This window comes from Parasteatoda tepidariorum, chromosome 8 (assembly GCF_982258835.1).
Source record: "Parasteatoda tepidariorum strain Cologne lab strain chromosome 8, Ptep-v5.0, whole genome shotgun sequence".
NCBI lineage: Eukaryota > Metazoa > Arthropoda > Arachnida > Araneae > Theridiidae > Parasteatoda > Parasteatoda tepidariorum.
Genome location: NC_141762.1, coordinates 43,438,756 through 43,456,106, shown reverse-complemented (window position 1 = coordinate 43,456,106; position 17,351 = coordinate 43,438,756). Strand labels below are relative to the sequence as shown.

Sequence of the window (17,351 nt, the reverse complement as noted above, 5' to 3'; positions counted from 1 at the left end):
ATTTATTACTTGGTATCAAGGTAAGCAACCAATTAAGACCTGTAAAAATAGCCTAAATCAACTGGGGGTATATATGTCACTGCACCAAAAAGAAGGCATGCTTGGCTAAAACTCCTACTAGGTATTTAAAAGATCTTCACTTCAAACTTTCTATCTCACTTAATTTCTGAGAAAACTGTTCTAGTATCAAGAAATTTGAAAGGATGAAATCAAAAAGATATAAACTCTCTTATAGTTCCATAGCTAGATTAATCAATCTAAAGCTTCTTTTTATCTAGGTTTTAAGTATTTAGAAAAGATATTTGAAATCACAAATGAATGAAATAATTTAATAATATACCTTAAGTTGTAAAAATAAAATTGAGCTAATGGCATAGAATAGATCATTTTGATATATTCGGAAGATTTAAAGAAAAAAAACTTAAGTAAATCTGTATAGCAAAAATGACTTAGTGGCTTATCTTTATTGCTGAAATGACTTAAATATAGCTCTTGAATACAAAAAGAGAAAAAAATATTTCTCCAATATTATTTAGATTTATTTTAAAATATGTTGCTCAGTTACTTTATAGTCAAAATGAATCTATAATTACTTGTACGGTTTTATCGAAATTTCTACATTGGAAAAAACTTATAGTTTCATTGACAAATATAATTAATTTCCTGGTGTTGATTTAATTTTGTGTAATAAATGCAAACTTGTAACAGTTTAGGTGCTAATTTCCTAAACGAGAATGAAAAAAAAATTAAAGGCTCATTAATTACGTTTTATTAACACTGTGAACTCTTAAATTATCTTTCTCAGAAACATCTTAAGTAGATATCTATAATAAATGACTTTTTAAATGATAAAATATTTTTTAAACACTTTAACATCGAAATTTCTCATTTTTTGGTCAGATAAAACTTTTTCAGCACTTCTGTTATCAAGTTACAGTTTATTGAGGAAAACTGTTTCGTTAAAAAAAAAAGATAGTTTTTTCAGAGGAAAAAGAAATCTCCACGCTTGAAGATTAATCGATCTCAGGTTACAGGCGCCGGTCCTCTAATCAGTCAAAAGGTAAATAATGAGGAAATACCATCGCAGCGCTTTGTTATGCTGTCTATGAAAACTTTCGAATAGTTTCCCCAAACTATCTTAATCGGATTAGATATCAACGCTCTGCACATTTTTTATATTTTTATATTGATGAAGTATTTTTTTACGAAGTTTGGTGTTGTCAAAGTCATAGAAATGTAAAAATAAATGAGTCGTTTAAGCGGTGAAATAATTTAAAATTATCCCAGAAACTATTAGTAATCTAATTTATATGCAATGTAAGGAACCATAATTTTGTAAAACTCAGTTTTGGAACCTTTATAAAATGTCAAGCCGTACCATTTTAGTAGGAAATTTAATCCTTCTTAAGAGGACGCTGTACGACAGGAGAAAATTTTCATCACAAATTCTCTTTCACTGTCATTAATAATATAAAATTTCAGGGATGGAAAAGTTTTAAAAAAAATATTTTAAAAATTTTGAAATGAAAACAAATGGTACGATATTAATTATCTATATATTACGATAGTACGATAAGGTCTTTGGATTACACGATGGGAAAGTTTTGCGCTCCAATACTTTGTTAACTTTTTGATATTTTGAAATTTATTTTCAGTATTTGACATTTCAAGGCTTACTCTATATTCGCTTAAACTCACTTCTTTCTATACTTTAAATTTTAAATTAGTTATGGAAGTGAAAGAGAATTTGCAATGAAAAATGTCTCTATTGTTGTTGTTAATTTACGTCGCACTAGAGCTGCACAATGGGCTATTGGCGACGGTCTGGGAAACATCCCGGAGGATGATCCGAAGACATGCCATCACAATTTTGATCCTCTGCGGAGGGGATGGCACCCCCGTTTCGATAGCCCGACGACCTGCGCGCGAAGTCGAGCACTTTACGGTAGCACAGTTCAACGAGGACCCATACCGCACACCCTCGGTCCCTACGTAGACTGATCCAAGTGGTCACCCACCCTCACACTGACCGTAGCCAGTGATGCTTGACTTCGGTGATCTGCTGGGAACCATGTCTTAACGACCAGTCCACTGCGGGACAAAATTTCTCTAATGGTATAGCGTCTTCTTGTACTTGATTATCTAATATAGCTCATTTTGATTGGAACATGGCTCAAATTATTATCTTATTAAGGTTGCAAGCAATTACACTTTATTATTGTTCTAAAGATAAAAGCTAAAAAGATTTAATAATGAAAAAAATTGGAATGTAAACAAATGATGCAAATAAAGATAAAAGCAGGTGGGAACCATAAAATTAATTTATATACTACATAAAGTTGAACTCGAAATATTATTCAAATTAAAATGCCTAGTAGCTGAATTATATTTATAGCAGCAAAAATGGAAACTGGCGCCAAATTAAATACATATAAAATAACAAACTTTAGCAGCAAATGCATCTTGGCAAGTAAGCATCAAGAATGAAATCATCGATTCTCCAGTAAAAGATGCAACGTTCTTTGAGAGAGACACCTTTTGTGAAAATGGCCTATCTCGGCTTTTCCCGTCAAAGGGATAATTTTCACTTCATTTTTCAGTGATGAAGACACTCTTGAATTTGATATTGTGTGTGCCATTTGTACTTAAATTATATTATGTGCCACTCATAAGATTTTTTTTCATACCATACTTTGTATTGGCATGTAAAATAATTCAGATAGTGGACTACTATTTGTGGACATAAATTTTTGCCTAAGCTCAACTTATTTTTCCAGAATCATACCACGTTAGGACGTTTAATTGTAAACGCTTGGAAATAAAAGTATTTAGATTTTCATTTTATGAAAAAAAGACAGAGAGAGTAGAAAATATCACAGCATTTAATTTTGATTTTAATATTCTCCACTGTAAACAATCCTCAAAATTTTATAAAAAGTAAAAAAAAAATATTTAGAAACGAAGCAATGGATACCAGACAGATAAAGATGTAAAATTTTATCAAAGAGGCGACGGTACAGCCGTAGAACATATGTTATGAAGCACGTTCTAGTGAACCTTTATCCATTTGACGCAGATAAGACACTACTGTGACTATTATGCATTTTTCCTGACTCCCTAATTACAAGAAGAAAAAAATTTGGTATTTTTTAATAATAAATATCAGTCAGAAAAAAACCCTAAAGAAATCTTTTATATTATCGGAACTATATTTATACTAAAATATGAAATGCAAAGAAAGTAGTATGAGTTTTTTATTCCTATTCAAAAATTTATCAAAAAGTCATTTTATAAGTTAAATAAATATAAATCATGAATTACTGCTTCTCTTACATCAAAATAAGTGCTAATTTGAAGGAAAAAAATATTATTTGGATGTTAGCCGTGTTTGGAAGATTTTACTTCTAAGGCAGAAAAAGACTCCTGTGTTTCATGCTGTATTTCATAACCATAAATTATTAAAGTGCTAACTATAATATTCTTTACTTATTTTGTCCTAAATTAATACAAAATAAGGAAGACAATTACGTTTAATAAAAAGTTTGCGTCGAAGGCATAATATGAAGTTCAACACCAATATATATTATCAGATATTATGTTAGAGTGCTTTTTGAACAGGTCTCACAGTTTTGATTTTTATTTGCTCCTTTTTCAAAGTATATTTTTTATTCTTAGATCCCCAAATTGTAAGGTTGAAGATTTCGTCATCTATGGTCTCTGAAGGAGGTGAAAACTCTGCTGTTAGTTTAACATGCGAAGCAATCGATGGAAATCCACGTAATTTCACATCTGTCCGGTGGTACAGAAACAATGAGTTGGTAAACGAAACTACTGAATCTGTTTTACAGATAAGGCATGCATCTCGGCATCATGGAGGCAATTATTCATGCGAAGGACTGAACGCTGCAGGATGGAGCCACCGCCCAAAATCTGAAGAGTTAATTGTACACTGTGAGTAAATGAAATTCCTTTTTTAAAAAAAAAATTCCAATCTAACAGACTTTGCGTTTTAATGTTTTTCGATTTTCAATATAATTAGGTTGATTTTATTTTATTTTATAACCGAGACTGAGCAGCCTACCCAATTTCGGGTTTACGACCACTAATGTTCAACTCCGTAGCCTTGCAATTGTGAACCCAATTCAGAAGGCAAGGGAATATCTGACCAAGTAATGGGACAGATTTGCCTTCGTAGAGGACTTTATAATGGAACTGCGAAGTTCTATAGAAAGGAAAACCACTGAAACCTCTCACAGTCAGTCTGACGTCAAGGACACTTTACCAATAAGGGGATTGCAAAAATACAGAGCATTTTAATAAAAAAATTGCAGATACAACGTTATGAATGTTGTGTTTGGAACTAGTGCAAATGAGCCAATGCTGGAAATTTCCCTACCAGTGAAACTGGACTGAAAGTGGTATGATTGGACGCTGTAGGTCATAACGTACATAAATATACATATACAGTTTTGATATTTTAAATCTTAAGAGAATAACAAAAATACTAAAAATTTTGATTTCATAAATTTACAGACTCAGCATTTCAAATGAAATATCTGCGGTAACCAGAACCTGAGAAAAAAAGCTCTTCGACTGGAAATCCCCCTCTCCTTGAAACTGGACAGAAAGCGGTATAAGTGGACATTATCGGTGATAATATGTATAAATGTGCACGTAGTTCTCAAAAACGTTAAGCACCCAGCTCTGTTAGGAAACTCTTGTAGGATAATATGTTATGAAAAACTATGCGGAAGCCTGCCACGTATTCACGTGCCACGTGCACTAAATGAGAGTTAATTGAAAATTTGGTTGCTTCAATTTTTCATAATCTCTAATAATGAGTGGCAGTAGAGAAATAATTATGAGAAGAAAAGTTAGAAATGCTTAGTTGAGGACAAAGTGAAAATTTTTTTCGAAAATTTAAGATTTCTTGGGTATTAAATTTTTAAATTTCTTTTTTAGTATATTAAATTTTTTACAGTTCTTATTATATTTTTCTCTATTATTTTTATAAAATTCCAATTAATATAAAAAAAAAATGTTACTTGCAACATTCTTCACTTAACTCTCACGGTATAAAATTAACTAATTTAAGCAAAGATATCCTAAAATTAATATCTACTGATCATTTACTATTTTTTATATTTATATTACATCCTAAAGAACTTAAACTATAAAGCATTTGAAATTTACAATTCCATTAAACTGTGTAAATATTTTTGTTTAATAGCTAGTACATATTCAAAACTACCCTATTTTTCCGCAAAAAAAATTTTAATGTACTTTTAAAACAACATTTTGTTATAAATACAAAATTATGTGCCATTTATTCAGTTTTTTTTCTACTTTATAAAATTTCAGTCACTCCGGGTCCTTCAACCATTTTCCAGCAGCAAGATTTAGCAGTGAAGGGAAGATCGGTTACACTAGAATGCAGAGTCTTGGATCTGGGTCATCCAACATCTTCAATGTTTGAGTGGCACAAAGGTAACCAGATCTTGAATGAAACAGGGCCCTTACTCCTCTTGAAGCCAGTCACCGTCGCGACTCAAGGGAATTATTCTTGTGCCGCTGTCAACGATATTGGTCCAGGTCCACCATCCCACTTTGTTCTATCTGCCGTAGGTTTGTGTTCACAGCCATTCAATTTACAATTTCTATGTGTTTGTCATCTCAGCACGTATATGTTAGTGTGTCCTGTCAATTGGGTGCACCAATGGATTGGGCAATCACTCGAACTAATAGATCACCCGCATCAATTACATCTATAGTATGTGCTTGACACGGATCCTGTTTCCGGGACTGAGTTTTGGGATTTAGGAAGCGTACCTGTCTGGCCTCGTTTCTCTTGTCAATCGCAAATAGAGCAGAGTTTCGAGTGATTGCTAGATTTGGGTATAATGTTATTAATGCATTTGTAGTTGATTAATACTACGGATGAGGCTTGCATGTTGTATGGCACGCAGACATCATTTATTCTAAAGTAATCAATTTACCAATCCTTATCTCGCGGTAAAACATTAAATACAATAATCGATAGTTGTTAAAATAGGTCATAAAAAGAAGAAAAATAATTTTAATTTTTTGAATTTTTTTTTGTTTATTATAAATTGATAAACAAGAGATATTACTTGGTAGAAAAATATAAAAAAGGAAAAAAAAACTAATTATAGTTTTCCTTAAAATTGAGAAAATGCATTTGAAGAGATAACTTGAAAAAGTTACATGATTTATGATAAAGTTTAAGTTCTTATTGTTACGCAATAAATCATAAAAAGAAAATTAAAAACAAATATAAATAAACTAGTTTCAAGTAAATTCACACCGATGAAGTTGATATTGTTACGTTTAAATTACGACAGCAATTCTAAAATGTCAGACCTAAGGTGTTGATATCTATAACATACTTATTAATATTTTGAAGAAAAAATAACTGCGACATGTGACTTCATATCGTCAATAAACAGCGTAAAAATATTTGTGGATTTGGTGCAATATTTTAATATTTATGAAAAAAATGAGACTGCATTATCTATACTTGCAAAAGAAAATGGAATAATACAGATATGAGTTTAAAGCATCAATAAAAATAAAAACTATGTTAATATCTTACTAACAAATTAATATTATTTAAATTTCAGCTATATTCTTCTTTTTATTAAATAAGTACTTAATTAGGCCAGAGATTAAAGGAAGTATTAACATAGTACGCTAATGAAGTGCTACGTTACTACTTGACAGAGATAGGATGAAGGTTTTTTGTGAAAATGGAGCAACAACACACTGACGCTTTATCCCTTACGATGTCATATAAATTTTATTATAGAATAATTATTAAAATCACTATTTTATTCGATATATATTAATTATTCTAGTTACTTAAAAAATTACAGTTCTATAAGTGTTGTTTACTCTTTTTCCTAGATTAAGAAAAATATTCCATTCTAAATAAAAATAAATAGTATCAGAAATCCCCTCAAAAATAATAATAAGACAGTACTAATTTGAAAGAATTTAAATAGCGATTATGTATTTTTAAAAATATAATATAAAAATAATGCTTCAGATGCTTTTACTTTTACCAAAACTAATGTTTTTATTGAACTTTTAACATTACCCTTCAAACATTTGATATTTAGGTTATTCCACTATATTTGTGCAAATCTTGCACTGTTTATAAATAACTTAAAAATAATTTGCTTTTATATTTATTTTCATGAAAATGTCTTTTTTATATTTATCAGTAAAGTAATTAATGTTATTTAGCATAATTTGTTTATACCAGACGAGTTTTAAACTTACTCATAAGCCCTCCTTCTTTTTAAAAAAATGTGATCTCAGTCTTTTAGATTTAAAACCCATTTTATCAAAATGGCTAATATTTTAGCCGCCATGGAACGTAATTATGCACCCCCTGATTATTTATTAGTCTCATAAGCGATGCTTCAATATCGATGGAAGTGGATATTACAGCAAATTATGGGTTCAGTTGTAATAAGTGACGCTTTGATCCTAGAAGATTACTCTTTTAGGATTAAAAGCTTATATTTTCTCGCCAAGAGGATTCAAAAGGTTGTCAGAAATCGCATCAAAGATAAAGTCATTTGGTAACAACATTTGCTGTGAACTTTTCTATTTCAAATGATTAAATACATTCCGATGTTCCTTTTTTCTTATTTTAAGTCTTATTTTCCATGAAGATTGTATTTAAAGACGTCATTTTGAGTCATTCCTTACAAGGATTTATTTCAAATTAGTAGTTATAAATGTGATTATTAAGGATAAACATGTAAGCTTATAATTATGCAGAATTTTATTTTGTTTAATGAAAAAAAAAATCAGTATTTCAGTTTAAATAAACTTTGAGAAGCGTAACAAAAGAAAGTTGAAAATTCTTTATTTTGGACATGTTTGGTATGTAATGGTATTGTTTGCTTTTCAATAAATTTTAACTTAACTGTTTGTTTATGGAAAAGAAAATAACCATAGAAAAATTTCATGTTTTGTTGATTTATTCAATTAATGAATATGTTGTTGTTGTTATATGAATATAGTTTAAATATATCTGCTGGAAAACTAGTGAAGCTGTAAAAAGTGATTTTGAAGCAGGATTTTTATAGTTTTGACTGACGCAATTTATATGTTCACAAATATATAGTGATTAAATTTGTTTTTAAAAAAACTAAATTGTTTAAATTACTTTCCTCGTGGCTTAAGGATCTACTGTGGAATAACAGTATTTTTTCGTTATAATTTGATATTTCGCGATGTATTCAATTAGTATAAAACTTTATATCACTTATCAGCAACAGAAGCAGTAATATTAGTGTTATTCTCCAGGACATACTACTCTAGTTCTGCATCTAATAAACTAAACTAAGAAAAGCAAAAAAGAAAAATGTAAACGTAACGTCATATGAAAAACATAATTTGGCAGATTTTACTTATTAATAATTTATTATTCACTAATTAATAATTTCACTTATTAATAATATCAGGGAAATGTGTCAGCAATTTTGTTTTTTCACATAACTTAAAAACTTAACTATTCAAATATGTCCTTAAAAATGTATCTTTAAAATATAATAAATGTATGTATCTTTAAAAATATTACAGTATATAATTTTGACCTTTTTATTTTTCAATAATGAGGTTTTATATTTTTCATTTTTCTGAGAAATAATTTAAAGTATGGCTTGTTATTAAGCAAAATCAGCAGCTATGGCGTTTAGCTATTCCCTCCATAACTGTAAAAATATTGTTTACGTCCAATATATTCCTTGATATAATATATATATATATATATATATATATATATATATATATATATATATATATATATATATATATATATATATACATATATCTTGCTTTATTTTACCTATTTAGAATTGCTCAATTGATCCGATAATTTATTGCTCTTATTTATCCAATAATTGGCCCTATACAGTTTTGTTAAGTTCACCCGATATTTTATAGCCGTTATTCAGCCTATGTCCGTTCGATATAGAAGTTTACGACTGAACCGATGTTTTAAGGACGTTATTCATCCAATGTAGACCCTATTTAAAATTATCCGATTAATCTGATATTTTATCTTCGCTAAATAAAACCTCGAAAGAAAAAAATAAATGCTTTTCTCAATCTATTTTTCTGATATATTGCAATCATAAGAATAAATTTTTAAGGCCCCTTTTATCTCATAATTTTCTACGCCAGAAATTACCCCCAAAAGCCGTATAATGAGTAAAAGCTATTTTTTCTTCCTTTTTAAAATATGTGTGTATAAATGCTCTATAAATTTATTAATTTTCAAGACATTTGGATTAACTGAGAGTTTTAAGAAAAAGTATTTACGCAGTGGTTTTCTTATTTCATAATAAATAATGCTTAACAAAAGTTTTCTTTCATTCTTGTGCACTTCTTCGAAAATTTTATAGGAACTATCAGAAGTTCAATAGATAAACAAAGAAAAAATATTTCTTTTCAAAAGGTAAATGGTTATACTGTACTTGAACTATTGTGAAAAAATCAAAAATGTCTTGTGAATGTGAGTAAAAAAGAAAAATCTGTTATAGGTAGATTTGTCTGTGTTATAAATCACTTATTTAAATAAACTAGATATGGAATGGAAACATTATTAAGATATTTAAAGCCGCTCCAGTTTCAATAGACGTAAATACAAAACTAGTCCTTATTTACATGTCTAAAATGGTCTTACATATTTCTGGACAATGGTCTTAGAATGGCTTTCGATATCGGTCAGAGATTGAGGTGTATAAGTTTTATAATAATAGGTCCAAAAATGGATTAATGTTCTGAACAAATATTTATTTGTATGTAGAATCTTTATAGGTTTACCATATAAGGCTACTACTGAGAAGTCTAAAACTTTTTATATTTTTCCTCGAATGGTTTTGAACAAAGGACCATTGTTAATTTCTATATAGAAACCTTGTAGGGTTACAATATGGAGCCTGTAGCGTAACTACCACTACAACTTTTAAATTCCAGTTTATTAGTATATAAAATATGTTAACTAGATTCTATCTTGAGTTACCTCACAATAGATGAAGGTTGACATTGTCGGTAACTTAGCCCTAAGAAGGCTGCAACAAACATTCAACATAGGTGACTTTCGTGCGTGATCTGAACTCGTGTATCTCGACAGAAACAACCACCCCCATAGGTATACGCGTACTTTAATAGATGGAACACTGTTAGTAATAGACTTGCAATTTGTAACTGCGACATCGACTCTTCGTGCTGTTGCCACTCAGTCTAGATCAGACACAACGGGGTCTTTTAGCCTAGCCGCATATGGGTGTGATCTGAACACGCGTGACTCAAACAGCAATCTACAAGCCAATATTGGAATGTCTATATATTTTCAACATTGGTCCGAGAATAACTTTCAATAATGGACCACTATCATTTTTTAAGTAGGTCCTTTATAGATTTATAATGTAGGGTAAACATTAGGAGGTCTAGATTTTTCAATATTGGTCCTAGATAGAAATGAATCTTGCTCCAATATTCAAAGTCATTCTAGGACCAATATTGAAAAATTTAGACATCCCAGTATTGATCCCTCGGTGCATGTTCTTATGGTACCCATATTTGCCAATTTTGAGCCTAACTGTGGCCAATGTAAAATTGTTGCTAGGGTGTATATATATATATATATATATATATATATATATATATATATATATATATATATTATAAGCCATTAATTTTAATTTATTCAAAACACCTTCATTAATATATTTATATTACATAAGCTTTATATGTTATATGTTTGAACACATGACGCATGAAAAATTTTTCAATTGTTCTGTTTGTAGAAGATAAGTTTCTTTACGAAGATTTTATTCATACTATTATAATCACGGAAAATTAATTGAAGAATAGAGGAAAATTTAGTTAATTAGCTGACCTCAAAAAGGTGATCATGATTATGATAACTATTTGTTTATCCAAGTATTTTGCTATGGTTAATGATTAATAGCAATTACTTTATCACTCGAGCAACCTAATTGGGGTAACTTCAATTAGTAAAGCAATTATTAATAAACATTTCATTCCATACTTACAATTTTGTACAAAATCAGTAATTGCTTCAGTGTTGTAATTATTTTGAAATACAGTAGGTCACCAAATTGCTGGAAATAATAATTACTTTTAGTAAGTTTGTTTCTTTGCGATGTAGAATTTATATACTTGTATTTTGTTGGATGGGAATTCTCAGGTTGCATCTATATCGTCTGCATTATTAAATTAAATGTTCTTGCAAGAAGAATATATTTGTTTTGTATGTGTATAGATTAATCATCGCGTGACAGTAATTTTTTTTATCTAAATAAATCATTGTTACAGTCTTGACAATTTTATTTGATAAATTTTATAAAAGATTTATAGAATAGAATATTCTATGAAATAATTGATGATACTATAAAGATAGTTGATAAATTGATGATAAAATTACACGCACATAATATTTATTTATATATATATATATATATATATATATATATATATATATATATATATATTAAGGAAATCAGTCAGAAATATTATAAACTTTATATAATTGTAGGTAAATAAAATATATAAGAAATGATTCAAATGTACACATATATATTACGTATAATCATCATTGAGACCGATAAAAAGTAATATTTTTTTACTTTAATTAAAATTTTCTTAAAAGGGCTTCAGATAAAAAAAATTAAATTTTTTATCAATTTTCTTTAAATAAAAAATATTTAAATCTGTGTATGCAAGTTTCAAAATTGCACACAAAATCATTAAGCGTTTTAAAAAAATTATTGCTTGTAAAAAAATATTGCTTAATAGAAATTAGTTTATCAACTTCTTTATCAATTATTTCGAAATCTACACTCTATAACAAAAAATTCGACGCACCAAGAAGGAGTAGTTCGATTGAAACGAAAATTGGTGGATAGGAAGACAATGTACAAAATAGTAAATGATTAAAATTTCAGAACAATTGAATAATTTATTGCAGAGTTACAGTAACAAGTTCAATAAGGCGTTGACCCGCCTCTCGCCTGTATACAAGCTGCCACACGGCGTGGCATAGACCGATGAAGCTCCCGGATGGTCTCTTGCGGTATTTCCTGCCAAATTCCATCCAATTGTCGAACGAGTAGGTCATCAACATTCCGTGCCAGATGCAATCGCCTTCCCATCATATCCCAGGCATGCTCGATGGGAGAGAGATCTGGTGATCTGGCAGGCCAAGGAAGAGTTAGACAAGGTTGCAGACAGTTCGTAGCTACACGTTCCGTATGTGGTCTGGCATTGTTCTGCTGAAAAACCAGCCCAGGGCGCTACAAAAGGAACGGTAGCAAAACAGGTCTTAGGATGCCGTGGACGTACCGCTATGCAGTAAGTGTATCTCTAATGACGACCAAAGGGGTTCGGCTTTCAAAGGAAATGGCACCCCAGACCATAATGCCTTGTTGAAGACCGGTGAGGCGTGCAATAGTGAAGGCAGGATCCCCCTTCTGCCCTGTGAGTCTCCAAACACGTCTTCGATGATCGTCAGGACACAGTTGGAAGCGGGATTCGTCGCTAAAGACTATACTCCCCCAGTCGGCATCATTCCAGCCATATCTGTTCAAAACATTCATGCATACGAAATTTCAAAGCAATCGGATGATTGCTTCTTGTTGCGTCGATTTTTTTGTTATAGATTGTATTTACATAATAAGACTGTCCAAAATATTTGTACTGCATCATTTCTATGACAAAAAACCAGATCAATTTTAGATTTAACTCCAAGCGTGAAATGTTCCACATTTGCAGATACCAACTACAAGATTTAAATTTTGAGTTATATGCTTCATACAACCCGACATCGGCTATACTACGCCAAACTTTAACAATGTACATAAACTTAGAAAGGACACAAATAACGTGAAAGTCGCGTAAATGAGCACCTGCTTACCTTAATAAATTTATCTCAAATTACGTATTCTGGATTCTGGTCCTATCACATATGTGTATCAATTATTCAATTAAGAAGCTAAAATCTTTCATAAATAATTAAAATCAAATAATTTTAAATTTAATTATAATTCAAAATTATCTGATTTTAATTATTAGTTAAAACCTTTATTATTATAGACGAAATTACTTCCCAATAATGATTTCGAAACTAAGTAAACAATAACTTTTCAAACGACATATTTGTCTTTTTACAACTTTTTCACTATTTCTTATGGTAACAGCGCTAAACGTTGTAATGTTTTGCAGCACCACCATCCTTCGTTCGCAAACTACCAGAAAAAGGTGGTGTCCTTCGAAATACCACCAACGTCCAACTGTCCTGCCACGTAGAGTGTCATCCACTCTGTGAATTAGAGTGGTTGAGGAATAACGAGAGCCTGAGAGATTCGATCGTGTTCGAGAGCAAGCTGTCCCATCACCGACCAGATCCCAGGAGAAACCTCTTCACTTCCATTAGTTCAGTGCTTACCTGGAATATGAGCTTGCTGCCTGTCAACAGCTTCGATTATGCTACCTTTACCTGCAGGAGTTCGGGGAACGAGATTGGGGCTGGAGTGTCTAGTACAATGGCATTTCGAGTGGAATGTAAGTCAAACGTCAGCCATTTCTAAGTCTTATTTAATGTTGACATGTAATCAATGCGATTAAATTCATGTTATTCCTTTTCTGCAACATTGCAGTTGCACTAAACTTTGAAACAGTTATATATTTCTTCACCCTACCCTTGCCAATTATTGCAAACGAAACTCAATATACATTAAAATGTTATTGAAATCTAAATGAAGCTTATATTTTATTTACGTGATGATAAGTAAGAAGCCTTATTACTTACTACTATTTAGCAGCAACCATTTGGTGAACAATTGTTAATCAAATTCGTTTTTAATGCCGGGTGCTCAATATTTTTGAAGGAAAGTAATAAATGCAGTTTTCTTTCTGACATAAGTTAAAGGTAAGCCATTGCTAAATTTCATTTAATGTTTACATATAATCAGCGCAATTAATATTATGTTATTCCATTTAGTATTATTTTCTACAATACTACAGTTGCACTAATGAAAATATTTTTTTCTTAAAAAAGTATTTAATTTTTACAAGTATAACTTATAAAAGTGTAACGTGATAAGTATCTTATTTCTAAAAGTATTTCTAAAAGTTTCTAAAACTATAATTGAAAGTTAAAGTAAAACGAAGAGCAAATATAGATTAATCTATGTAAATCTAAATAAAAATATATTTTATTTAAGCTGCGATAAATAAAACTTACGTTGTATTGATTAGCAATAAACACTTTGTAAGAGATAAATGCTTAGTTTTCTTTAGAACGGCAGGTGTTCTAATTTTTTTGAAAAGAAAAGCATTAAATACCATTTTTTTGTAATATAAGACAAAAGTGAGACCATTTATATGACCTATTTACTGTTGAACATGATTCACACAAATAAAACCATGTTATTTCAATCAGTATTCTTTTTTACAATACTACAGTTGCACTAAGAAAAGATATTTTTTTTAAAAACAAATAGCTCTTTTAAAATAAAGTGTAGAGTGTTTAGATTTTTTCCACCTCCCAGAAATTGTTGCAAATGCAATAAGTATTGAAGTGTTATCGAGATCTATATACATTTTTTACGCATTTTCAATTTAAAAATTAAATTACTGTATACTTCTTGGCAAAAAATTTTTAGAGAACAATTACTAATCAAATAGGTCAACGAGGTCATTTTTATTAGTGGATGTTCTATATTTTCGAAAAAAAGTATTCCAAAATTGAGATTACGCTATTATAAACTCCTTTAAAAAAGTAAAAATGAATCAATATATTTATCATGCAGTAAATTGTTACAAAACCCCATTAAAATCTTAAAACTTATGAGATTCTGAAAAAGAATTTTTACTTTAATGAAATATTCCAGGCTTTAGACTAAATTACTTAGAAATCTTTGATATTGTTAAAACGTAATCACTATTTAAAATTATGCAATTATTATTAAAACATTACAGAAACAAACTTAATACGAGAAAATATTAAAAATTATGACTAAAATAATTAAAATTACGAAATTAATTTTTTATTCATAAATTTTTTTTTGATTTTTTTTAGAGAGATGTTTTTAATATATGCTTCTTATCAAGTTGTAAAAATGCATGACCACCTTACTATTTCGGATATTTTTCATTCAACTTGAAATAAAACTCTAAGAATTATTATATATCTAACAAAATTAAAATATTTCTTTTTTTCAAAAGGACATAAAAATTTAAAAATACGTTTACAGAAATGAAGATGTTGAAATGTAAAAAAATTGTATAGCATACTTCCTTGTAGAATGTTAACCATATTTTATAGTTTTGAACTATAAAAGTTGTGTTTTTAATCGTAACTAATGCATTCATAACCAAATTTAACTTATTTTTTTATTTTTCTAAGCAATTGAATCTTTTTCAGAGTTTTAAAATTTTTTACAGTTAAAACTAAAGAACTCGGAAGTAAACAAATTAAAGAATTTTGATTAAAACTTCTTTTGTTATAACGCTCTAATGCAAAGATATTGCTCTCGAGATATTGCAAAAGATTTATGAAAATTAAATTCAATTGTTATTTTTCTTCATTTCATTTATTTTCATTTATCTAAGGAAGTGCCTTGTAATATAAATAATGAAAATTGGAATAATGAGAACAAAGAAATATAAAATACAAATAAATAAGAAAATGAATAAGATAATTATTGAATAATGAAAAACCTATTTTCAGCCTATGTTTTGGTAAATCTAACATAATCACTGTTGAAAGACCTGAAAAAGTTTGAAAAGAATAAATTCAAATTAAAATAAATGTATGGTGCATTTTATAGTAGAAAGAATTATTTTGATTTGAAGACTAATTAACAACCGTTATGAAATCTGTAAACTCATTTTTATGAGAGTAAATCTAAATTATATTAACAGTAAAACTTGTTTTGTTATGAATAATAAATATGCAAAAGAATATTTATAGGCATTTTTTGCGACAAATGTTTACAAAAAACATTACGAAAATTTTTTTTTTCATTATCATTGAGATCAAGTGAAATATTTTAATATTTAATTGAAAATATTTTATACTTCATTATTTTTCACAAATATAATCATTGGTATAAGATAAAGATATTTAAACATATTGAAAAAGAATTTTAACTTATACTTTTCTTGACAGTTAAAAGTAATGATGCGAAAGTTTGGTTGCTAAATTTTGAATTAATGGATGCTCTTTTAAGTAAATTTGCTAGTTAGATTGGTTTATGGCCCTTATAGGGAATTATATGATAAATTCTAACTATCAAGTTTAAAACTGTTCTGCTAAAAATTTGGATCATTGTCACTATCAAAAGAAAAATTAAATAAATAAAGATTTTTATCATCATATAACTTTGAAAATATATATTTTTTATTTGGCTATGAGAATAAATTATAATTTATTGAATAAATAGGGCTAATGTCACAGAGTTCAAATCACAATCTAAAGGAATCATTTGATGGTAAATATGTCATTCTCTTGGATAGTCAGAAAAAATATTAAAACAGTGAACATTCTTTAAATCCTCTTTTTTTTCTTGATTAAATTTGAATTAACGTTACTTATTTGAAAGATAATTTTTTTATACAAATAATCATAAATAATTTGAAACATTAAATTTAATGTTAAGGAAAACATGGATGGAAAAAATACCATGAAATCTTCATGCTTTCAAACAAATTTTTTGATAGTAGATTATCTAAGATTCAATAAAATGCATATAATGAAGCAAAATAGGGAGTGATTTTTAAATTTTATTTTGGAACCATCGTTGAAAAGCCGTCCTAATTTGGAGTTTACGATTACCAATGTTCAACTCAATCCGCAGCCTTGTAATTTTGAACAAAATGCTTAAGACAAGGGAACTCCCGGAAAATTTACATTTGTGGAGGACTTTTGTGATAAAACTAAGCCACATTTGCGTTATATGGAGGGAAAAAAACCCAAAAAGCACCCACGGTTAGCCTGATGGCAAGGGGAATCTAACAAATGATCCGTCAACTAACGAGGATATTTCACGTCAGCACTGTGATCAATGCCTGTCGGGTGCGAATTCTCATCGATTACCTATAGCTGCGATTTGAACCCGGTTCATCCAAAAGGAAAGCGAGTGCTCTATCTGCGTAGCCATCACGGTGTAGTATTGTAATCATTTAAAAACTCGATTGCAGCAATATAATAGTAAGGTTAGCCGGGTTCGAATCTGAGTGATGGTTGGTCGACAAGAATTCCGCACTTGGCTTGCAATGACTTCAGT

At 29.4% G+C, this 17,351-nt stretch overlaps 1 protein-coding gene across 1 annotated transcript in view; it reads left to right on the top strand.

Moving 5' to 3' along the window:
• Positions 1 to 17,351, top strand: part of LOC107449150 (hemicentin-1) — a 252,775-nt gene that overhangs the window by 173,666 nt on the left and 61,758 nt on the right. The window contains exons 6-8 of the mRNA XM_087150194.1: positions 3,676 to 3,951; positions 5,362 to 5,625; positions 13,285 to 13,623. Of these exons, the coding sequence (XP_087006320.1) occupies positions 3,676 to 3,951; positions 5,362 to 5,625; positions 13,285 to 13,623 (879 nt within the window). The remainder of the gene's footprint in view (positions 1 to 3,675; positions 3,952 to 5,361; positions 5,626 to 13,284; positions 13,624 to 17,351) is intronic.